The following is a 26,177-nucleotide window of genomic DNA, read 5'->3' as shown; positions in this document are numbered from 1 at the left end:
TGGTGTGTCAGTAGAATCTTCTTCAGAAAATTTCTCAAGAAAATTGAGAAGGTTTTCATAGTTCCTTAAGATCTGTTGCATACTGGAGGCTCTCAACGTCCACCGACGAGGGCAAAGTGGTCACAGTCCAGTATGGCCAGCCTTCTCATTCACATCAATAATATTCCTAAATATTTGCATTCTTTTAGGGGATTCCCAAACAGTCTTTAACAAGTCGTTGGCTAAATTCATTATGTCTCTGATTAATATATGTATAATAGTAAATAATAATTATATACTTAGTATATAGTAATAAGTCATGTGTTTTGCTGTCTCCCGTCATAGCCCCCCCAAAGTTGATGGTTTAGCTGTCTCAGCCCCCAAAGTTGATGGTCTAGAACATTTCAAATGTGTATTTAAAGTTACGTTCATGTGGCACAATTCAGAGTAAACTTTACAAGAGAAGAAAAATAATACATTAAATCCTCTTAAGCAAAATTATTTGGGGGGGGGCTCTGCCCCCACATCATTAACATTGGGGGGGGGGCTCGAGCCCCCCTAAGCCCCATGGAGTCGGCGCCTATGGCCAGGACTAGGGATGCAAAGGTCGTTTTTCCTATTTATCTTATTGTGCAAGGTGGAGGAAAGGATTTTCTCTCTTTCTACTAAACTCTCAAATTGTGAAGGATGACAACCTGGGATAGGTGGACAAAGTCCTTATTCATCGTTCTTGAACATACAAGTCAAAAAGAACAATTTCACCATGGTTTGAATTAGGTAGCACATTATTATTGTGTTTAATTTTTATGTTTGCACGTATAAATCATATATGTCCTATGATTATTCGCCGTGTTGGCTTAGTGTCAAATTCACTTACAAAAAGGTTGAATAACGACTAGTCGAACAAACGCAATTTTAACGTTAAGGTTAACTTCGCAGACAATAGGTCCTATCGTAGAGCACATAATGGATATATTATGAAGTCACTGATTTACCTTGAATTCCTTGACGCCGGCTTGATAATTCCTCTTATAACCGCATGGATACCCACTTATACAGTTAGCTGATTTCACGTAGATGCAAAGCACTCGGCGACAAGGAAAAAGCTCCCGTTACCGCTGTCTGGCGAGGCGTGCGAAGAGTCTGCTGTCCAGGTAGCAACTTCTGACTGCCACTTGCTTCCGATCGTAGTAAGGGGGAAAGGGGGGAGGAGGAAGTTAGTTTCATTTAGATCCGCTTGACGGCAACAAAAGTCCTGGCACAGTGCTGCTGCCGTCTGCATTTAGAATTTAGAATTTAGAATTTCTTTATTCATGGGCGAAGTTCAGCCTGTGGATATGAGAACTTAATTTACCAAAATAAGTTCTATTATCGTATGTTCACGTACGTGTAACTATCACAAAAGTCAATAAAGGCTTTTGTGATGTTACAAAATGTCAATGAGTAGAGGACATCAGCTTGAAATCACCTTAAAACAACACAGGATGTAAAATGAAGCTTTCCTGGCAGCTTTCTTGGGATCTAAATAACAAAGAGTTATTCTCAGGATATCAGCCAGGTGATTTCCAGATAAGCTTTCGAGAGCTAACGTCACTCTCCTCTTCAGAGAAAACCTTTTTTTTTATATAATTTGCCTACTGTTATCTTTGCTGTACGTGCTATTTTTTTAACTGAAGTAATGAGCATATGCAAATTTGTATAAATGTTTTAGATTATGTGAACTCTAGTTCAAAAAATGTTGGAAAAATTTCCCTCCAAACAATAATATAGAACATATTTAAAGTGTTTACCATTAATACCTGTGTATGTTATGCCTCTATGTAATTAAAATATTTTTTACTTTGTACAGAGAAACGCTACAAGACTTTCTGTATAGCCTGAGAACTCCAGATGGTGCATTCCAAATGCATGTGGGTGGGGAAGTGGATGTCAGGGGAGTGTATTGTGCATTAGCAGTTGCAAGACTGACGAATGTGTATACGGACGACCTTTTTGATAAATCTGCAGAGTGGATTGTAAGGTTAGTACAATGTTAATTCTGTTGTGTGCATGAATGTTGCTTGGTTACATCACTGATACTCAATTCAATGTAAATGGAACAAGCAAAATCATATATCCTGATAAAGGCCTTGTTAGTAAATGTCACTGCTGAAAAAATTTGTGTCTTGGGGTCTTGCCGATGTCACAGTAATAACACTGAAGCTTTGTAATTAGCAGTCCCTGGTTCAATCCTTGATGAAACCATGGTGGTTCAGATTCCACTTGAGTAACAATTAACATGTCGGAGAAAAGATAATTAATTAATATTAGTTATATAATCATTACCGCTTAATCATTTTTATATGCAGCACAGTAATACTATGACACCAGAGGCTCAGAATTCGAATCCTGGTATGGGTGTTCTTTGTGAGTGTTCATTAATTTCATATCATTGCTCATCTTCATCGACACAATTAGCCAAAAGTTGCAGAAAAGCAAAGTAAAATAAACCAAATCAGTAGTTGTATTGGCTATATAACCAGGACAACAAATGATGAGCCCCCTCAGATTGATTTGCCCATACTTAAAACAATGGCAAATCGGGCATATGCCCCAATCGGCCAAGTGTGGAACTCTGTCTAATCCAAGATTTTTGTAAAAATGCTCTGAAACTACAGTGTACAAATGATGAGCCCCCTCAGATTGATTTGCCCATACTTACAAAAATTGCATCAGCCAGATTTTTGTCCATAAACTTGTCAAAAATTGATATTTTTTTGGCTACACCTGAAATTAAGCTAAAATCCATACCCACCCACACATATTTACTTCTGGTTTAAGTTCAATTGGATACCAGGTTCAATTTGTTTATTTAATATTAAAACAATGCAATATGCAGAGACCCTCTAGAATTGCTCTGTGACCCTCTCATTTCTTACATCATAAACATATGATTTTTCTCCTATGAGAATAACACTACATATGGTGTCATCAGGTAATGCCTCATGGAATTCACAGATAATTTTAATGTTTGTCCTGTCATTTACCACAACTTGTTTTCTTTTTGAAGTGTTAATTACAAACATGGGTCTCTGTGCTTTGAATTCATCTGGTGTGTAATACATGTCAGTATTGCCAGTAGTGACCCTTTTGAATGCCGAAAATGCCTCATATAATTTGAGGAAATCATTCTTGGACATGTCTAAATTGTAATTTTCTCTAGGAAATACCTCATTTCTGCCATTTTTAAGATATATGTTCTTGATGTTGCAGTTATCAAATTTGCTTGAATTTTTTTCCTGATTGTTGTGTCTTCCAGTCTGAAACAGTACCACTACAAAATCAGGCATGTCGTATTGTATGCTGGAGAATGAATTTGTAGCATCAAACTCATAATAGGTACCAGATGCGGGCTTCTGTACACATTGATATGTATAAAATTGTAGAGGAACCTGTGGATTTTTTAGAATATCAGCTTTGTATTTAAGAGCATAACTGGCCTCATATTCAACAACAGGGATTCTTAACTCCATAGTCTGAATAATGCATTTGCCTGCATCTGGTAGGGTATTAGGCAGAGCTTCTCCTGTAGAGTTTATTGCACTGTACCTCATCAAAGCATTGTTATCATTTGCAGCTCTTCTAAATGTGATTCTTAAACCACCCTTCCACATAATATCTTTATAATCTGAGAAGAATCCTGGCAATAGGCGCATGGGGAACAGCACAGTGTGGTTTTTGGATAATATCTTATCACCAGCCTCAAATCCACCTATTTTGTAGTAAGAAGCCTCGGTTTTGGATAATTTTAATGTGGCCAAAGCTGTGGAGGTAATGCCGGGATAATCCACTCTGTTTATAACAACGCCATGCTTTCTGATCTCAATTTCAGAGAATAGATGCGGCACAAAATTATCAACCAATCTTATATTTGAATTTGCCGGATAATCTGTACCATCGAGCTTTACAACATCAAATTTGATGTATAGATCTGCTCTGTGGGGGTGTATAAAGCCATCCCCTACATCAAGATCAACCTCAATTTCTGTGTTGGGTTGATTTAAATTTGCAAATGTCCTCCTGTTTGGGGGGAATGATTGTAGCTCATAACTCTCAATATTTTCCATTTTCTTCTTGTATGTATTTTTATTTAAATGTTAATCTCTATGATAGCAGTTGTTGTGGCTCCAGCAAAATCAACTAATTCTTCTTTTTCATTAGTGACCATCAATTCAATATTATCTATTCTATTATGACACACAGGAAAATATAATGTTGGGGATGGATTGTAGATGATGGGCTCCATGAATTCAGAATTAGGTTTGAATGTTGCAATAATGCCGGTTTGTTTGTGAGTGCCTATGCCATTTGATTTGGTGATCATACCCTCAGCCACATTACAGTGAATATTCAGAGTCTCTATGGCTAAGAATTTGGGTATATTCATAGCAGTGTGTTTGATGCCTGGTTCAAGTTTTGTATTGTTCTCAAATCCTAACAGCTCTCCTATAGTACCCAGATCCACTGTTTCTGTAGCAGATACAATTTCTACTCTGTGAGTGACAGAATTTTGACTTAACACTACACCTCTGGGTAATTGAGCATTTAGAGTGGATAGATTATACTGCCCTGGAGTGATGACAATTTTTTCATCCCCTACTGCAATTGTATTGTTGTGGTGTGTAATATTGGGGATTAGGTACATGCCATAAAATGCTCTGAGAGCTATTGTTTTGGGATACACTATGTCATCATGCAATTTGAGTTTCAATATTGAATTTTGGCTGGTGAGATGGAATACCCCCATGATGTTTTAAATACCACAAGGCTTTTTGAAAATCTTCAATTGATGGTTTATTTATTTGAGACATATATCTAAGAACAGATAAACACAAATGTCCGCAATTAACATCTTTGAAGTTTTGAACACGGGCATTATTGTAATAAAGATTAGCTGAATTTAGATATTTTATTAAATTTTCAGGTGGAACACCTCCAAATGAATCAAACACAAATGCCTCATCTTTTAAATATTTAAGATAACAAATCCAGTGAGTGCCTTGATTTTTGTACTTATCCAAATTAACAATGCCACACTCTTTGTTGAGTGGTTGTTCTGGTAAAGAATCAGACATGTGCACACCTCTAAAATGTTTGATGCCCAGTGGCTTGATTAAAGCTTCAATATCTTGGTTTGTAAGCGGCTCTTGTTTTTTTTAAACTTATTCATGGCTCTTTTAACACCTTTGCCTTGTTTCTCAATGGCCAGGTTATGGCGCTTCAATTCATCTAATTCTGCCCTATTCTTCTTGGCATCTATTACTGTTTTTGCTATGGCGGCTGATCCCCCGGCCAAGCTCCCCACAGCCCCGAGAGCAGCTAAGATGGCAGGGATGGTAAATATAAATCCCCCCACATGTGATTTTTTTCTTGATTGCTGTAATTTTTTTAATTGGGGGGTACTAAGCAACAATTTCATACCATGCCCCTTTGCAAGACAAGAATTTTTTTTCTTGCGCTGCTTTTTGGTCAAAAGACTGTCAATAGTTTTAAGAGATTTGAGACCTGCATAAGGTATTTGATACATAACACCCTTGGCCTTCATTGTAGGTTTATTATATACATATTCACAACCCCCACCCCAGTTTTTGTTTGGTGTTCATAGCTATGGTGGTTCCCAATGCTGCTATTTTTTCACTTAAAGAAGCATCTTTGCTTACAAATCTACCAAATGCAGCCTCTTCTAATTTCTTGTCTGCAACATGTCTCTTGTCAAGATCAGAATGTGTGTTGTATGCTATGTCATGGTCTCTACAAGCAGCATCTAGGGGATTAACACCAGGATCACCTCTGTTTAATCTATGGTCCAATTTTGTGCCTGGACCACAATACTGATAGCCTGGAATGTGTAGTTCAAATGGCAACTTGTTTATAATGTCATTAACAAGGCCCCGACCCTCAGAAATATTCCAAAATTTAGGTGGTAGAGTATTAATAATTTTTATGAGATATCCAATCCCCTTAGTGTCATTCACTATAAAATTAGACAATTTTGTGCTTATCATGTCCATAATTCCAACCTTTTCATTGTAAAAATTGTGGTTGCCAGCATTTTCCTCCCCAGCTATCACCAATAACCTATCTACAAGTTTCCTGACATCATCAACCCACACAAATTCTTTAGGCAGGGTGTTGTATTGTTTGATTCCACTGCCAGTCTTGATCTGTGACCATATGGGCTTGATTAAATTGTTGTATTTTGCCCCACTGCTAGACTTGACTCTTTTTTGTGTGGGATCATTGTTCTGGTATAGAGCATCTGATTTTATTAATATTTCTTTGTAATATTCATAATCTTGATCTGTATAGCTGCCAGGTCTCTTCCTAGTCATCAGTTCCCACAATCCAGGTGTGCCGGGGTACTTAACAAAAGCAGCACCTTTTTCTCCGAGACGAGATTCTGAATATACAATAAGATCATCCCCCATAAATGTTACTCTGAAATTGCCAATTCTATGTATGATGCTGCCATCAAGCTCTGTGTCAGCATATAAGCCAAACACCTCATCTTTATTGTCTTTAGGTGTGGTTAAATATTTTTGAGCAAGAAGACCCAATTCAATAGGATCCTGAGTAGCTTCAATTCTTCTAGGAGCAATAGGACTAGGTGTATGAATACTGGAAAGTGGGGTGAATGGATAATCTAATATGTTCCTTGCAGCTACAGGTACAAGCTCTGTGATCAAATTTTGATTTTGCTCTGTAACAGTTTTGATATTCTTACCTAATTCACCAATAGCATCAATTATGGGCTGTTCTGTTTGTTTGTGTTTTTCATAAATTCCACGGTTCTCTGATTTCCATCCCTTAAATCTTTTTACAAGATAATCTCTTAATTTAAGATCATCAATTATTGGCCTTTTCATGGTTATTTATTTATGTTTCAATGTCTAGAAAATTGTTGATTTTATTTCTGTATTTGCCACTATTGGGTGTTCTTGTCATATCAATTGTGACAAACCCATAACTGTCCTGGTTCCAGCACTTACTGCAAAACTTGGAAAAATCATTGTAGCTCAAGTCCCCACCTACATATTCATCATGTATGTGTTTGAGGTTGGTATGATCCTGATGAAACACACATATAAAATTGCTGTTGTCTCGGATCAGTTGCTTGGGTATTTTTGAAAAAGTCTGTGCCAGGTAGAAACAATCTATGTTTTTGTGCCGGCCCTGTGTAAAAAAATTCCTAACCTTGTTTTGATTATCCAGTATAATGTCATCAAACACAACAACAGAATTATCGAGACATTCATGGAGTGGCTTAACATCTGGTTCAAAAGTGGCAATATCCAATCCATCATATAGCTTCATCAGCTGCTGATATTTTAATTGTTCCAAGCTCTTAGAGAAGATATACAAGTGCCTGTTTTTCCAGTCTAACCAGTTGGGTGCCAATAAAAAATTATCAACCATTAGTGTAGTTTTACCACAAGCAGATGGCCCAACAATAAGACACCTAATATTATCAGGTAGCAATTTTCCATTTCTTTTATTCTGCTGTTCAGGTTCTGGCAGCCTCTTTATAACATCCCAGGTGTTCATATTATTATTTTGTTTGCATCGATCCAGCTGTGTTCTGGGAGTCCTAGCCATTTGACAAGTAACTTGTTGCCTTTTCTGGGGATAATTTTTTCTATGAGATATGTGTCAGGCTGTTTAGTTTTGTTGAGCTCTTCTTCATAGAACCTGCCTTTGAGAATTTCTCCTCGGTGGTCTTTTATTATATATGTGTTAAGGGTTCCGGGTTTAACTTGAACCACTGTAAATAATTCAGTGCTCCAGTTTCTTGTAAAGCCTCTTTTGAATAAGTGCTTATATTTGCTGATTCTTACTTGATCACCCACCCAGTATTTGGCCTTTCTTGTTGTTGGCTGATATCTAGGATAATAAACAGTGCTGATCAATTTTTGCTCATCAGATGAAGTTACTTCAGAGGGTTTCATGTTGATTGTGGAATGGACCGAGTTGTTATATTTTTGTAGAAGTTCTGGAAGAATATTAATCCATTTATAATTACCTTGCAGGGTAAATTGTTTATACATAAGATTTTTTAAGGTTCTGTTGAATCTCTCTACAATTGAGGCCTTGAGATCACTGTAACTCGAATAATGTTGTATTGCCTGGCTTTTAATAAATTGTTGAAACACAGAATTATAAAATTCTTTGCCATTATCTGTTTGCAAATAGCGCGGGGATCTTCCACTCTGATTCATGATTGTTCTAAAAGCTTCTGTAACACATTTTCCAGTCTTGGATTTGAGTGGCACAGCCCAGGCAAATTTTGAAAATGTGTCTATTACAGTGAGTAGATACTTGTAGCCCTTGTTGATTTTGTCTAAGTTTTTCAACTGTCCACTTGCCATTTCAATCAAGTCACTCTGCCATAAATCATCTATGCCCTTTGTGACTACTGGGAGTCTCTTATAATTATGTCGGGCTTGTCTGTGTAATTCATCAACAATAATTTGTCTAGACATAATATGTAAACAAGAATATTGCAACTATAGGGTGTTCAGCAGCTGAGACTGCAGGATTTTCTAAATATAATTTATCCCCTATTTGTATTTTAAATTCCAGAGAGCCATCATCTTCAACATATGCTGTTTCCAATGTATTGGGATCTGTAAAATCCTCCAATTCTACACTGGTGATTTTCACTTTGCTATCAGCATTTGTTATTGATAAGGTGGGGTAGTCGTGTGCCTGTGGCTGAAGCCAATATTTGATCTTGATTGGTCTCAATGTGCCCCCAACAAAAAATTGGTAATAAAATTGTGCAGGGGACAGCATATATATTTTGCCTCCTGGTGTAAATGGAGAATCATATTCTTTGTTGGGGATGCTGTACAATTCAAGAATTACTGAATGTTTTGGATTCTCAATTATGCCTGTTATTTCCTTTTCTGCTGTGAGCAATCTACTTGTTACAGATTCAAGGTGCTCATTGATAGTCCTAACAACATCATCATGGCCTGGCTTAATTTTTATGTCCACAACAAGTTTCTTGTATTGTTGCACAATTTCTTGAAGCTGGGTGGCAAAAACAGACAGAGCATTTGCTTGATTGGATTCCATGGTCCCTAGCTGTTGCTTGATATTAGCTACAATTTGTTGCAAATTTTCAACAACTGCCAATTTTGAATTTTGAGCAGTAAGATCATGGACCTGTCTTCTGATATCCTCAAACAGGGCATGCAATTCATTAATATGTTGATTGGTTGGTAGAGTGGCCACTGTCTGTGTGAGATGTTTGATCTCTGCCTGGATATTCTTGATATCTTCTGATTTCAATATGCGATTCACTGCTCTCTTAATATTTTTAAGTTCCTGTGATGTAGGCAGATTTGATACTGTATTTTGCAAAAATTCAAGTGCCAATTTCACATTGTTTAATTCAGAAGCATCAGCCACATTTTGCATAGCATTTTGGAGCAGGGCTATATCAGCCTGAGAGGGTGTTGATTGTTGTAAAATTTCAAGTTTTGTTTGGATATCATCAATCAAGTGATGAAAATAAGATAGCTCAGATTCAGTGTTGAGGTTTTCAAGCTTTGTGATTTGTTGCTGGACACTAACAAGGGTATCTACAATACCGGGCAATCGGGATTCTAGTACATTTGTCAAATCATTTTGCACTGCTGCTATTGTACCTTCAAGATGGGTTATGGAACTTTGAATTTTTCCAAAATCTTCATATGTTTCAAGTTGCAGCTTAATATTTGCTACACTCCGAGTTATTGCACTCAAAGCATCAGAAGATGGCAAATTGTTCATAAAATTTTCAAGTGTCTCAATTTTTTCTTTAACCTCGGCTATGGCATTGTTCAGAGGATCCAGATTAGGTATTTGGAGTGACTGAATCTGTTCCTTTAGAGTGGAAATCACGAGATCAAAATCTTCTTGTGATTTTATGCTTTTGACAATTGTTTGGAGCTGTGTCTGGACATTATTTATTTGCTCTTCCAATTGTTGTTTCAATTGCTCAGAGTTGTTAGCCTGGGTCTTAAATTTGGCTTGAAGAGCTGCTACAGCTTCTTCTAAACTTTGAAAATTATCTAATGTGGCCAGGTCAGTATATTTCTGAAGCAGCAATTTGAGTTCAGAATCAATTTTAAGAAGAGGGTCCATGCATTGTGATTGCAAATTTGTAATTTCTAATTGAAGGCTGGCATTGAGTGTGGTTTGTAAAGCTTGTAAATCACTTCTTAATTTCTTGACTCTGACATCAAGCATCAAAATCTCATCACTGTGATCTTCATGCCTTGTATGGCCAAATATATCATTAGGCATTTTTGTTTTAGCGGTTATTTATTATTGAATATCTGATTCTTAATTCTATAAAAAAGGGTATAAGCTTGTCATAGGATCCAGGGACCTCAATATATAAGCAGTCACCAGCAGAAACAGTATAAACAGTGCCAGAAATCATGTTTGAGTGCTTAATTCTGTAAATATTTCTCCCTACTGAATTTTAACATCACCCTCAGGGGTTGTAATAAATTGTAATTGCCCACCTACAGGTAATTGGTAATGATTTAAATTATTGTTAAATATGTACAATATTTTGCCTGTTTTATCATCAACATCTGTAAGTATGCTGTTCAGATGAATAATTAACAAGGCACTCAGTTTAGATATTATATCAGGAGAGGCTTGTGGTGTTGGCAGGTCCATAATACCTTGTTTTTTAAACCCAAATAAGTTCATAGGCATGTTTATTTATTTCAAATCATGCTCTGTAATTGGGCATTGATCCCCATTTTTCAAATCACAATGACCCCATGGTAGAGTATGTATGCCACATGATAAAATACATCTCTTATCATCATGTGGGTCCAGAGCCACTTTTCTTACAATATTGCTAGTCAACAAGTGATCCACACTCTGGATTCTGGATTCTGATGTTTTGATTGTGCTACATGATTTGAGACAATTTTTATAATCTTCAAATTGGAGCTCTTTTTCAACAGTTACTCTGCCAATGCCCTTGGCCTTTTTGGCAACAACACCACTACATGTTTCAAAACTGTACATCTTGGCCCTTAACCCAGCAAATGCCACAATAACATCACCAAGTGTCTCATCTTTTAACTTGCCAGGCACCTTTTTGTTGTGGGGTTGAATTTTTGAATGTTCACTGGTATCAAAATATTCAAGCAATTCAGGCTGTGACATATCTTTATAAACATCTTCTGTTTCAATATCAAGAACAAAACTATCTGTGTCCATGTACATCAATTTTACACTATCACCATAAAAAGGTTTCAACACATCATAATACAATTTTAACATATGTAATTTGGCCAATTCCAATATCACAGCCCCTACATAAATAGGTTTATCAAACTTAATCTTTGTTTTTTTCATGTTGAAAAGTGCCATATTTTCATCATAAATTCTTCTATAATTGAAATTAGGCTTTGCAACCAATTTTTTGCTCAGGCTGGGGTCAGTAATTATTTTAACATCGGTATGTTTTCTGACATTTTCAATAGTTTTGCCATACACAGAATTGACCATCAATTTAAACAAGGCCTTATCAAATTGGCTTTTTGCAGATGTTCGAAGCTCTGTATTTGTATTAATATAAGAATTCAACCATTTTAAGTGCCTGAACCTCAAAACTTTGCCAATTTTGGTCACTTGAACACCATGATGCATCAGGAACTGGAGGTTTTTGTAATATATGACATAGCCCTGTTTTGGCTCCAGTGTCATCATCAATTTCTTCTGTTTAGAGCCAGGTGAGCACTGAACCTCAGGAATTGGGGGCAGATCAGAAAATTTGTTATGTAAATTATCAGGAATTGTCAGATCAACCTCTAAGAAGAGGCCATAGTGACTGTCATCAAAATCCTGAAGATCTTCAATATTGAAATCTTCGACCCATTCAAGCCCTGCATGTGGCAGTTTTTGCATCATGGCATAACCATAGAGGCTGTTGGCATCTACATACAGTATATAATTTGATGGCCGTGCTGGATCATAATCAGGCATATATTTGTTATTTGCTCTGGCATATCTCTGAGAGCATTGCACCATCCCCCCTCTTATACATTGCTCCATAAACAGATACATATCTTGATCTTGGATCAGATCCAAATGCTTTTTAGTGTTTAAAAACATTGCAGACCATGCTAGGCCCGGGGCACTGTAAAAATATATTGGATCCAGTCTATAATTTTGCATAGAAGATTTTCTGAATGCTTGAAGTATATCAGCTAAGAGGGTCACATCAAGTTTTAAATATGCCATGTGATAATCACCAAATGTCTGGCATTTTAAATTGTTCCACATCAATTGGGCATGGTGATAATCATCATCAGTGATTCCAGATCCTCTGATTTTGCTGTAAAACTCTTCTTGTGGTGGTAGAGAACACTCATCAAATTTAGAAAAATCTGTAACATAATCATATGGATATACACCCTTCCGCCTAATTAATTTCAGGTCCTGATTTGGAAACAAGGCACATGTAATTTTGAATTGATCATCAGATAATTGAGTGGCCAGTGTAGCCAGGCTAGCCGATAAAATTCTGTAAGAATCAAGAAATCTTAAGTGAATAGGAACACCATTAACTTTAATTATTTTGCTAATAGATATATATTTTTCATCATTTTCAGCTAAAATATTTAAATTCTGCTTCTCAAACCCCTCATATCTGATCAGATGATGAAAATCATAATTGGATGCTCCATGGCAAAATATAGGGACAAATTTTGGTCTCTTGATCTTAATATTACAGCTATTACACAGGGCCATTTTGAATTTACCATCTGTATGAGAATGGTGTTTCACCTTGATTTTTGTATCTGAAAATTCAGAATTACATACCGGGCATTTTTCTGCATTGTTGAAATCTTCAATCTGTTTCTCTGTTAAAGGCAACATGGGTTTTGATTTTAATAAGATATTAGATGCTATGTCATGGCACTCATTTTCTATTTTATGTGCAAATTTTTTGATGGCATCTGGTCCCATGTGTGAATATTCTTTACTAACAACACCATCCTGTACAACAACATAATAAAAACTGGAAGGTTCATGTAGCTGGTATGGTGTAATTGAAGATTCTTCAGGATCTGGATTGCAGAATGCAAGAGGTTTGAGATTTGATTCAAAATCACAGACAATATATGCTGGGTGTTCCAACAAGGCTTCAAACTTTTTAAATTCTGCATTTTCTCTTGGATTGGGCATCACCATATGAACAGGTTTATGATTTTTACAGTATTTTAAATGTTCAATTAACTTGTTTTTAGCAATTTCTGCATTCACTTCCCGAACCCTATTTTCCATTTTCCTGCCATCAAATACACTTAAACATCTTCTGCACAACTTGAATATTGTATTGGATTTGTCTAGTTGTGTTCTCACTAAAGCTTCAAGATTATGTATCAGAGTATAATGATATGTACCATCCCCTTCAATTAAGAGCAAATCAATTGGAATAGCAGATTCATCATCAAGTGTACTGATTCTGAGAGGTGCTATCAAGCAATTATCACGACCAGTGGAACAAATAAATTAATAGATAATTGTTTGCCATTGATATGCCTGGCCTTTTTTTCAAATTTATCAATATTCTGAACAGACATTGGATATTCTAAACCCTTCATTGCATCGTCAAAAAAGTGTTCATGGTGTTTGTAATAACTTATTCTTTCAGGATGCCTTAAAACTGGAAACAAAGCAGCTAAAATACACCACAAAAAGCATTTCTCATCATTATTTTCTATATTAACCACGGCTGTTTTGTTTTTAATATTGGCAGGTAATGGCAAATATGTAGAACCTTGTAATGGGCTGAATTCAGAAATATTAACATATAACTTGTGTGGAGAGCCGCATAGGCTCCATCCAGACTCTTTTGCCGCAAATTCAGAGTGCTTAATATTCAATTGATCTATTAAACTGCTTATTATTGTGTCTGAATTTGCATTTGAATATACAGGTACAGTTTCTGTTATGTGGGGCTGTGTAAATTTTGTGCCATTTGGTTTCTTATATTGTGTAAACAATTTGAGGGACAGCTTATAAGAGCCATTTTGTGCATTTAGAATTGCCTGCAGAACAGGATTTATATTGTTCAAAAAATTCTCAATACCACATCTTGGCTCTGATACAAACCGATAATCTCTTAATTGGCCATTAAAACTGCTATGGATAGGTGGTTCATAGCGTGGCTGTTTTGCCGGTCCAGCATTAACAGGTGCTTCATGCTTTCTTTTCAGACCAGATGTAGATGGTTGTGGGGGCAATGTTGATGACTGTACAGAACAAGAGCCCACATGTCTATTGAAATATGCCTTGCTAAATATTTTATTGCATTTGGGACATATTTTAGTGGGAGTTCTGCATTTCCCTGGGTCACAATTCTTTTGGTGTCTGGCCCAATTAGGGCTGGATATATTCTTATTACACTGATTGCAATATTTTTGATTTGGCATTTTTGTTATTGGTTTATTATATATATTTCCTGGGCTTCAATTCAAAACTTTATACTTAATAAAAATATCAGTTGGGTTCAGCTGTGTGCTTTGTATATTTCTTGTGTATATACTTAATATTAATATTATTAATTTTTATCCTCGGTTTATTATATAAAATTTTGTGGGTTTTAAATCAAAACTCTATGCTTATTATGACAGGTTGTAAAGCCAATAGCCTACAAGTGGAAAAAGAGAATAAATATTGATCTAAACTGACCTTCCACAAATACCTGCACAGACATGCATGTCTAGAATGGCAATGACCTAGCACTGTGTTATGTATTGATTTTTTGTATAACAGGCTGGGGCAGATATAAGCCTGAATCTAAATAAGAGTGGATTACAACAAACAAGCTAGATGTAACAAATATCAGATTTTTTATTGTTCAATATACCAGAAATTGAACAATAAGAAATGTTTTATATTAAAACAAACAGGCCTGTAGTATGAGAAGCACTGTAACAACACATCTGTACTCCTCAGCCACTCTCACAATACTGGCTGATGCAATGCAAAATCTCTTTATATACCCTAAGCCGGGCCGAGAAGAAAAAAAACAGGAATTTCCCATGAATTTTGTTTTTACAAGAATTTCCCGAGGGCTTTTTCACGGGAAATTCCGAGGGGGCATATTTTTCACGGGAATTTCCTGGCTGATGCAATTTTGTTTGCACGCAAAGCTTCAATACTCAGAAATTGCACACATTAATCAATATGAAACATGTAAACATATGATGTAAGAAATGAGAGGGTCACAGAGCAATTCTAGAGGGTCTCTGCATATTGCATTGTTTTAATATTAAATAAACAAATTGAACCTGGTATCCAATTGAACTTAAACCAGAAGTAAATATGTGTGGGTGGGTATGGGTTTTAGCTTAATTTCAGGTGTAGCCAAAAAAATATCAATTTTTGACAAGTTTATGGACAAAAATCTGGCTGATGCAATTTTTGTAAGTATGGGCAAATCAATCTGAGGGGGCTCATCATTTGTACACTGTAGTTTCAGAGCATTTTTACAAAAATCTTGGATTAGACAGAGTTCCACACTTGGCCGATTGGGGCATATGCCCGATTTGCCATTGTTTTAAGTATGGGCAAATCAATCTGAGGGGGCTCATCATTTGTTGTCCTGGTTATATAGCCAATACAACTACTCAAATCAATCAGTCAATCCATATGTTGTAAGGAAAAGTCTTGGTACTTACAAATGATATTTCATTTTCAATATGACATTTCAATTTCTCATGCATTAGCTTTCATCAGGAACAACATTAAAATGTAGCAAAATTTTACTAGGTGTTCTGTGCAAGTGCTGCTGTCTGTATATTTACTGTGCCATGAAAAAGGTATGTGGTGATGGTTCCCTGTTTGTTTATATTTAAATGTTGGTTTGTTCTTCACTGCTTTTTTCACAACTTATTGTATTGACTGTTGCCACTAATGTGAACCTTTACAAAGAATCTTGATAGAAAATCAAGACCTGCTCACACTCATCTTCCATGCTACTTTGCATTTCTCTCCCCACAGCTGTCAGACGTATGAAGGCGGCTTCTCTGGTGTACCTGGAATGGAAGCTCATGGAGGCTATGCATTTTGCGGTATTGCAGGACTCACCTTGCTAGGAAGAGAGAATCTTTGCGACGTCAAATCACTACTTGTAAGTGTATTTCCGTATATGTCAGTGGTTCTCAGACTGTAGTACGTGTACCCCCAGGGGTACATGAATGACTTGATTCAGGTATGTGATCAGCTGGGTAGAAGAAATGTTGAGAATACCCACACAGCAACATTTTTGTTGCAGGTGTGTAGAGCAGACATCATTGTTTCAGACGTCATAGCTTTAACACCCAACAGGAAAATAAGACTGATTTTGTCACTGACACACTTTATCTTTGTTTCATATGTTTTGATACTCTAAATCTAAATTCAACTCAAAAACCCACAAACATTTGTTGAAGTTTATAAACATCATGCAATAATACAGGCGATAAGAAGTAATTTTGTAACTAATTCTGTGGGCCAGCACTGCTGGTCTTACTGTACTGGAGTGCCCGCGCATCCTAAAACAAGTACTGAAATAGACTAAATTTGAAAGTTTGAAGTGCACAACCAGACATCAAGAAACTGTTGTCAGGCTATGCAGGCACATCCTTCTCAATGGAAACTCTGAGGATTTACAATTAACACTCCAAAAATGTGCTTGCCAGTTTGTTTATAAACTTAATTTTGTTCTTTACTTTTTTCAATAACTCTGGAAAAAATATATGAAAACTATATAAAGTTTTTTTGTAAACGTAAGAACACCCAATAAAATAATAAATGTAGGATTCTAATGTTTATTTATTTATCATCTTTCCATATACAGCTTGAATCCATTTTGCAGATACATGCCTCCAACATATCAAAAATGCCCCACCAATCAGACAGCCAAAAAAATTCCCCAAAACCCACTATTCAGAGAAAACCTATAGCTGGGTTACATTAGATGTTTATTTACGACTAAAAATACAATGAGGAAAAAGTTTGAGAACTACTGGTATATGTTATATGTGTAAGAGTTTGTACCCAGAAACTTTGAACAAAACATATTGCACTGGTGTACACTAACTTTCTGTCAGAAAACTTACTAAATCAGTATTGTGATTTCAAATAATATTTCTAACAAACACATTGGAAACTCGTATTTGTTAAACCTAATTTTATTGATTAATAATGTACATATCTCAAATTTTACCACAAGCATCACAGGATAATCATATCTTTTTTTTACCAGCTTTCATAACCAAAGAAAAGTTCGTTATGCAGTACACATTTGTATTATACTCAATATACAAGTAGGATTTTTTTTTCTTTTTTTTTTTTTGTAAAAATTCAGTCACTTGGTCTAAGGGTTAAATATGCTCACCTGGACTCTAAATTTGAATATACTGTACATTATTTGTAGGGCCTCCCCAATTGCGCAGTGGTAACGTTGTCGCCTTGTAATCAAGGGGTCCTGGGTTTGATGCCTGGTGGAGGCACACAGTGGTTCGGATTCCACATTAAACTGTAGGTCCAGTCCCGATTAGCCTTACTGTGCATAAAGTGGGCTTAAAACACCAAATCAATCAATATTATTTGTAAATGCTAATTTGCTGTAACAGGTGTTTGAAGAAAAAATATCTACAAAAATGTACTGTACAAGTAAAAGTATCTTAAATTACTATTTGCCACACACAGGAGATGTGTTATGTAGAAATTTTAGCAAAAAATGCTGTCTGAACCAGGACTCAAAGCTGGGTGTCCAGCATACCATGCCATTGCTCTATCAAGTAAGCTACCGAGGAAGCTCTGGTTTTGCTTAAGCTGTTTTACTTTTTGAAACACTGTGGACATCGACAGTGCCTAATTTATCCAAGCATATGTTTGGCACACACAAGAGATGTACTACATAGAAATTTCTGTGAAAATATATAGAATCAACTTCGTCTTGTTTCATCAAATCACTACTCATCTTCTTAACCTAGAGATGTAGACAAGTGGCATAAAATAAGCAAAATACATTATAAAATAAGAGATATAAGTGTGTATAGAAATTGCTGTATTTTTTGCTTGAACAACCACATTATACTTTCATTTGTTTTCCTCCTGAATATTTTGCAGAGGTGGACAGTAAACCGGCAGATGCGTTACGAGGGTGGATTTCAAGGACGAACAAATAAACTTGTGGATGGATGTTATTCCTTCTGGCAAGGTGGTGCCTTCCCATTGTTGCACACGATCTTGACGCAAGAAGGTGGGCGTTCTGTGCCAAAAGCAAATTGATAAATTATCCATTATTTCTTCACAGAGGGTTAGGTTTCAAGTCTAGTGAATTTTAAAGGCCATACTGTACTTGGCGTCATAGCTGCCAATATGTCTTACTATTAAAATTATTTAAATTTATATGATATGAAATGAGATATTTTGAAAGCGTCATTTTCTGACCTATTAGACACCCTTGGACATGAGTGAGTACCATGAGCTGTTTAGCCTGGCTAGTTCAGTTGAATTAGTTCTCTCAATTGTCAGAAGATGACACTAGCATTCACCAGTAACAGCAAGTGTAACTTGCTTATGTTTTCACGTAACGAGTATTGAAATTAACAGTTACTTTTCTGTTTCAGTAGTAATAAGAAAATAGGAACAATATGTTTTAATCTACATGTACATTTGTTAGAAAATGTTTTTCTTTTTTTCGAATAGAACCTCTGTATTTTCATATTTAAATAAACAAGTTTTATTGTACGAGTTCAAGTTTTTAAGTCCACTGTATGCACAGATAGGCTAATCAGGACTTAACATACAGTTTAAAGTGGGGTCTGAACCACTGTGCCTCCACCTGGGACAAGATGGCAACATTATCACTATGCCATGAGGGAGGCACAAGCTTTATTGTAATTAATATTAATGTTAATTTTAGGTGGGCATCAGGAAACAAAGCCTCTGCTCATTGACTGGACGTGGGTGTTATTTGTGGGTATCATCACTCGTCCTCATCAAAATTATCTGACAGAAAAGCAACGTAAAAATAACAGAAACAGAAAATAGCAAACAAAACAACAATGGTAACATTAACTGTATTTCAAAATGACTAGTTGGAAATTGGTGGGGAGGCCAGTAGCAGAGTTGGAAGCTCAGTGACAGAGCTTTGGCACTGAATACCAGAGACTCAATTTGATATTGATAACATAACTTTTCAATAAATGATTCCATTTACAATTATCAATAATTATAATATGTGTCGTTGACATTTACATTTGTGTTAATTTTCTTTTCATTTACAGATATAACAGCAATGAGTATGGAGAGGTGGCTGTTCCAACAAGAAGCCCTTCAGGAATATATTTTGATTTGTTGCCAGAACGAGTATGGAGGACTCATAGATAAACCTGGAAAGTACGTAGTACACAAAGAATTTCTGTTCTCTCAGTTATAATTAGATAGCAGCTTTTGCACAGAACATGTACAGTAGTAAAATTTTGCTACATTTTAATGTGCATTTATGAAGTTCGTGATGAAAGCTGATGGATGAGAAGTCGAAATGTCATATTGAAAACAAAATACTGTTTGTAAGTACTAAGACTTTTCCTTACAACTTATGGATTGACTGATTGACAAGGCTCTGGCATCGACTCTCAGCCAGTATAATCTTGTGTGGGGCTTATGTTGTGGTCCCTATGTATTTGTCCCTTCATCCATCCTCATCTTCACAATTAGCCAAAAGGGGACAGAAAAGTGAAGTAAAATAAACTCAATCAATCAGTCTTGACCACAAGTATAATTTCTTGCCTTTTTTTGACTTCTTGTTGATTTCTTTACTTCCTTGACTGGTAGACACCCTGTTACAACAAAAATTGTGTTTACATGCTTGTAACAACTGTAAACTTCAAGAGAAATAATTCTACAACTAAAGCAATATGTACATAAAAGAAAAATTGAACATTCTAACAATTTCATTTTGTCCAGCATATTTATCATATATGTATTCCAAGTGAACTTGACTTTAAAATATGCATAAGGCAACACATATGAAATAATCACAGAATTAAAATAGTTGTCATGTAATTAAAATATATTCATATTTCAACACAACACTGTTTATTGCCAGTGTAGACTCTGTGAGACACCCAGGCTTCGATAGAGTATTAGCCTATATCAGTGCATTGGCATCAGTATTGACTCCATCATAATACAATAATATCCCTGCATTAGTAAATACCAGTTAATCTGTCACATGCCTAAATTCTGACTTTTCCTTCAAAATTCCAGCCGGAATGGTTATTGATGCTGCTGTTTGAATATTTCCAGGCAGAGGGATCTCTATCACACGTGTTACACACTGAGTGGTCTCTCAGTTGCTCAACACTTTGCAGGCGGAGGAAAGACAAACATTGTTGGTAGTGGAAAAAATGAGTTGGTAAGTATTAATCTTGTGATTTTTTTCTTTTGTTAGCTGCAAGAATTACTTCAATTATGTGTTTTTTCAGTGGCCTGTGGTGAAAGAATCTGAAATGGATATTACTTTGTGTCTTCTAATCATGATTTATCCTCATGGTCACAAATAGCATAGACAGATTGTCATAACTAGCATAGACAGGCAGGAAAGCTATGTTAAATAAGTGAAATACACAAAATACTTTTTAAAGGCAAAATTCTTCATTTTTGGAGACAAGAAGCAAAATATTCTTGACTCACGTGAAGATATACATTTACTGAAAAAGTAAAATCACATTGGTTCTGGGTTGAATTCCCAACTAGGTATCCGTTGTGAGTGTTCTTTCATCAGTTTCTTTTAATCATCATTCATCTTCAGTAGTCAAGGGAGGAAAGCGATGTTATATAAAAAGTAGTGGAGTTATCTGTAATGCTTTTTAGGGAGCTTTCAGAATGAACAGGCGAGCAACAAACCTACGGAAAGAAATGCACCCCTTTGTATTGAAGTGAGATTGGAAAGAAAAAAAACATGTATCACTTGTTGCTTACACAGTAGCACTGATTAGGAAAGAAATGACTGAAAGTGCATTTCCAAAACAGATTTTTACTTTTCTCCTTGCAGTAATGTAAGCTATACTGCAAGCTGATATTAGACATATACTCAACAATGCTACGACATATAGTTTTTCTTCTACCATCTCCTTTATTCAACAATACTGCTAGATAAAGGAATGCATTGAAATTCATTGTGTACAAGGAAATAGCTTTGTCGAAATAATATAGAAAGGCATTAATAAATACAATTTCTACAGATAGTTGTAAAAACTGTTTCCTATGGTGAGTGAATTACATATCTATGGTATTTGCAAAACAATAATATGTGAAGTGTTTCCAGTGTTGGTAATTATAATGATGGGTTGAAAGTAAGTAGTGTAACCCCAGTTTTATGTTTCCAGATTTTACATTTTCCCGCATTATACATTCAATCTTGATGGTCGGAACATAGTCAAATCATGTAAAATTTTCCTCGATTGTATATTTTCCTGCATTATAAGTTTTTTTCAGCTTGGTCCCCTGAAAAACATAAAATCGAAATTCAACTGTACATTCTTTACAGTGCAAGTCATTAGAATGCAACTTAAAGCAAGTTACCATCCAAAATTTGGCCTTAAGAAAAACTAGTTTCGGAATACATCATTTTGGAGCATTTCTCTCTCTATTTTTTCAGGCACCACTTCACCCTGTCTACAACATCGGAGTGGAAGCCCTCCTGAATGCAAAGCAGTACTTTCAGAACCTTGCTGTGCCCAATAGTGGCTCACGGTGCCATTTATCCTAGAACATGTGTTGCTATTCCATTTGTACATATTATAGATATATATGAGGATGGTGCAGAGAATCATGCAGTATGGTTTACCAGAAGTTTTCCGTTTACAGACAGACATTGCCAGATTAATTTAAGGATCTAATAAAGCAACATAGTAATTAAGTGAATAATGAAGATTTGTGGTGTTTATGCTGTGAACATATAATAATGATGTGTCTTATCTTTTCATAATTTTTACTGTTTTCAAAACAAGAATTGCTCATAATTCAGAATCTTTATTTATTTAACAGAGGTTTCCAAATAAATTATTAGCCATTTTAAGAATGTAAGAAAAATAAATGTGGTAAAGTGACTTACCAATGTTTAAGGCCCGCTTTAGATGGAAGAATTTTCGTTAACATTTTTGCTAGCATAAATTGCTATGTAGATGCTTCCAAAAACCTTAGAGCAAATAGTACTTTAGACAGAAGCATTTCATGTAACATTTCAGTTAGCTTTTGCGTATAATATATACAGCACGAAAGGCACGTCGAGTTACACAATCTATGGTGAGTGCGACAACTAAATATTCTTCCATAACGTGTACTGTATACATTATAAAGTATGTATTTAAGCAGCATCATTGATTTGTACACCCAACGGCGAAAGAACAGTAGGCGAATTGTCCACCACCGTTTTCATTCGGCCTGAATTACACAATGTGATGACAATGAATTGAAATAAAGACGTCAATTAGAGCAGAGAACCCAACATAGTTTCATTCCTTAAAACAACACAAGAGTAGAATAAAAAAGTAACGAAAATAGCAGTGGACAAATTGCTTACCATTATCTTTGCCGTTGACTGTACCTAATACTGTTTTATAGGAAACTTTATTCCTCTCGGCTGAATAGTTGTCAGCTTTTAAAAATGTGAAGTGATACATTTTTTACATCTCATGTGGCCCCCACTACATCTGCACTTGTGACCTAGAGCTCGCTTCTGATTGGTTATGCAATGGAAATAGAAAATGGATCCTATCCTTGAGAAATGCCATAATTTTTTTCACTTTACACAGCACTTTGGTCATGGCATAAATGTTGAGAAAAGGAAAATGCTTTAGTCTAAAACGGGCCTTAAACATGCCTCAAGTTCACAAATGTCTATTTGGTTTGGTAGATTATTTTATTGACTGGGTAGGCTGTGCAACAGGGAACGCTGGTTGAAGCATATTCTAGGTATCCGACGACAAAAAATTGATTGTTTCAAGTAGTGCAAGACGGTACTTAAAAGTGTATTTCATAGAGTAGGCAATCACTTCCGATGTTTCCATTGACTGTTTTATGTAGCAATATGCAATCTGTCAGTTTTTAATCTTCTGGGGAGTTTTGATATTTTACATTTTGAGAAGACTGGGCTTTTGCAGTTCTTTTGTAGACTGAACTCTGACAAACAATGGCTAACAAGAAATTTAGAATGAAGTTCAGTTGATATTCAGTTTTATGTGAAATGAAAGGGCAGAGAGATTGTTTATTTCAGTAACATGATAGAGCACACCCAGCATAAACATGGAACCCTAGCGATTGTGAAGATATGCTCACAAAAGGGAAGTTTTCCATCAAACGTAACACCTTGGTTTTGTGCAGCTACTTTGAGTATAATTATTTTCTATGAAATATTTTTGTGCTTTTCTTAAGGAGAAAGTCTTCATGGTACATTTTTTAGGGTTTATTCGAAGTTCTATAATTCACAGTACTTTGTTAAGGAATCTAAATTCTTTGCAGAAGTGCCATATCACTAAATCCTGAGGTTTTACTACATATTTTCCAATCTTTAGTGAACAAAAAAGTTTCTACAGGAGTTCATGTAGATCCATCACAAAGAGGGTGTCCAAAAAGTTTTCACGATGCTTAATTAACGAATAATGTTGTGTTAAATAAAAGGATATCGCACAAGAACTGGTACTGCCTCGACAATGACATAAACTGTATTTCATTCACATTTTATGTTTATTATGTGCTCATCATTGAAAATTTCTTACATTTCAATGAACCATTTGTTCATCATACTTTGTATTTGGACACGTTCACATGTACCCTCAGGATATTCATGGGCTTTCCACTGAACTGGAAATGCCAGGGAATTTTGAAAATTTTTACTTGCCAGAATTTGGAAATGAAAATAAATTCCATTTTTTTCCTCCCCAGTGAACCAGCTTCTTAAAAGGAAGTATGTATTCTATATAAAGATGTTTTTATAGTTTATTTTTGACAATGTTAAATAAAAAAAATATTTTCAATAGCAAGTGCCGTTCAACACTTAAAACTTGATTATTAATCGTCTGGAAATTTATCATAAAATTACCTGGAAAAGTCCAGGAATTTGTTATAATCACCTTATTGTGATTATTTGTGTTTTACATCAGATTTTTTGTATGAGCTCATCATCATCCTTTCACACTTCTAAAGTACTCAGCTTAAAATTTTTGTTATTTTGTTTACTCAGGTTATAGAATAGAATTTTTGTATGTTCTAGGTTGTGTCAGTTATGGTCTCTAAATATGTATGTTATGCTGGAGGTTCAAATTGAACATTCTTTGCTTTAAGGTGAAACTTCTCCATATCCTTTGCCACTCACTCAAAGCAGCTTGCTATGAAATGAGTTCAAACCTAAAATAAATTTGTATGAAAGGCATTGTGCTTGCTTGCACTGTACAGGTTTTCTGAAAAACATCATCGAAACTGCTGTTACCAGGGCTTAATGATTTTCTTTTGTAATCTTTTTGAAAGAGGGTTCATTGATAATTATTTGTTAGTAATGGAATTTATTAGCCCACACCATGGTCATACAGGTTAAGGCTTTGGGCTCAGGCTACATGCTGGTTCGAATCTCCTGGGTGGGAAGCATAACAACTTTTCTCTTGGGATTTTGGCCAGTGTGTGGGACCTGTGGCCACCCACCATTGTGAGGATATTGATGAGCTATGAATGAGTAGCAAAATCCGGTCACTGAAACCTACAACGATGACCGAGAGTTTGTTGTGCTGACCACATGTCACCTTGTAGCTGGATGGATGATCACCCATCTCTGCTGAGGCATATAGGAGCGAGGCCCTGGCCCTCAAGAACTGCTGCCCCACAGGTTATTGTTATTATTACAGAACTCGTGTAAACGTAACAAACCTGGAGAAAATAATGTTTAAAAGCAGTAAACTTAAAAATTGCATAATTCATTAAGAAAAAGTAAATGTATTACTCTGGAGTCATGGTGGTCCAGCCTGACGAATACTGAAGACCTGGAGAGGGGATTTATTCAATGTCTATGCCTAAAGTAGCTCTGAGGCCCTCCCAGCATGCAATCAGTGGGTAAAGACAACCACAGTATGATGCTGATCAAATTGTCCCTACTTTGGCCAAGATCAAGAATGTGCAAGGTCAATGTACAAGGGGGAGCATTTGTTTTAAAAGTATGCTTTCAAATTTTGTTTAACAAAAGATTGGAATATTTATTAACCCAGCTTTTTGGTACACCCTCTATGATTAACTTTCGTAAGATGCTTATTAAACTGAAGAAAGAAGAATGCTACAAGAGGGATTGGTATTAGCTTTCAAAATTACAAACAAGACAAGCAAAGATCTTCTATTTTGACAATTTGTAAAACAGAAGTAAGTATTATTCATGTTTTTATTGTTCCAAACATGTTTTGGGTTTTTGGTATCATGTACAAGCTTTTAATGGTTGCATCACTTAATACCCCACTGAAGATAATTTAAAGATTTATGAAATCCTGTACCACCACCACCAAATCCATGACATAAAAAAGACAATTTTATACATGACAAAGGATGGGTTTTCTGTACTTTGGTAATGAAACAGTGTATTTATTGATGCAGAATGATCCTCTGGGCCATTCATACATATATAACATATTGTAAATATATATATTTTTATTTATATAAATAAATGTGCTTAAAAAGCCTTATTGATTTTGAATTTGCCAATCATGTCTGAGTTATCATTATTTAAAGAAGTTGTAAGGGAGCTTTCAGACCGATGCAACAAGGGAGTTCACACTAAAGTGACGAGCAACACAGGCACCATCAGGTTGTTAAGAACCAACTGACCAAGGCAACACAATGCACAATATTGAGAAAACAGCCCAGTCCAAGTGGTAAGTGCAGCTAGTGTCACATTAGTATGGAAGATTGCATTTATTTGTGAAGGTTGATTTCCAAGTGACACGTGCCATTTGTGTCGGAAATGATACTTGGCTGCCACCTCCCTTCTTTTACCAATTTTATGATTATTTACCCAAATTACTACCTGGCTAGAGAATTCTGGGTAACAATAGAAGTTAGACAAATATAGTAACATATTCACACTTTAATACAGTGGA

The 26,177-nt window shown here is 35.7% G+C and overlaps 1 protein-coding gene across 2 annotated transcripts in view; it reads left to right on the top strand.

Annotated features, from left to right (window-relative positions):
- The window catches only part of LOC145983104 (protein farnesyltransferase subunit beta-like), a 42,180-nt gene extending 16,497 nt beyond the window's left edge, over positions 1–25,683 (top strand). The window contains exons 5-10 of one of the 2 annotated variants that reach the window (XM_083116377.1): positions 1,829–1,999; positions 16,048–16,177; positions 18,163–18,295; positions 19,326–19,437; positions 20,350–20,458; positions 21,704–25,683. In XM_083116377.1, the coding sequence (XP_082972503.1) occupies positions 1,829–1,999; positions 16,048–16,177; positions 18,163–18,295; positions 19,326–19,437; positions 20,350–20,458; positions 21,704–21,814 (766 nt within the window). In that variant the 3' untranslated portion in view covers positions 21,815–25,683. Of the gene's footprint in view, positions 1–1,828; positions 2,000–16,047; positions 16,178–18,162; positions 18,296–19,325; positions 19,438–20,310; positions 20,459–21,703 lie in introns of those variants that run through there. The other variant, XM_083116378.1, reaches the window with a different exon arrangement.
- The last annotated feature ends 494 nt before the right edge of the window (positions 25,684–26,177 follow it).

Source organism: Lepisma saccharinum, unplaced genomic scaffold, assembly GCF_977018435.1.
Source record: "Lepisma saccharinum unplaced genomic scaffold, izLepSacc3.1 HAP1_SCAFFOLD_650, whole genome shotgun sequence".
Lineage (NCBI taxonomy): Eukaryota > Metazoa > Arthropoda > Insecta > Zygentoma > Lepismatidae > Lepisma > Lepisma saccharinum.
This window is presented reverse-complemented; position numbering and strand designations above follow the sequence as displayed.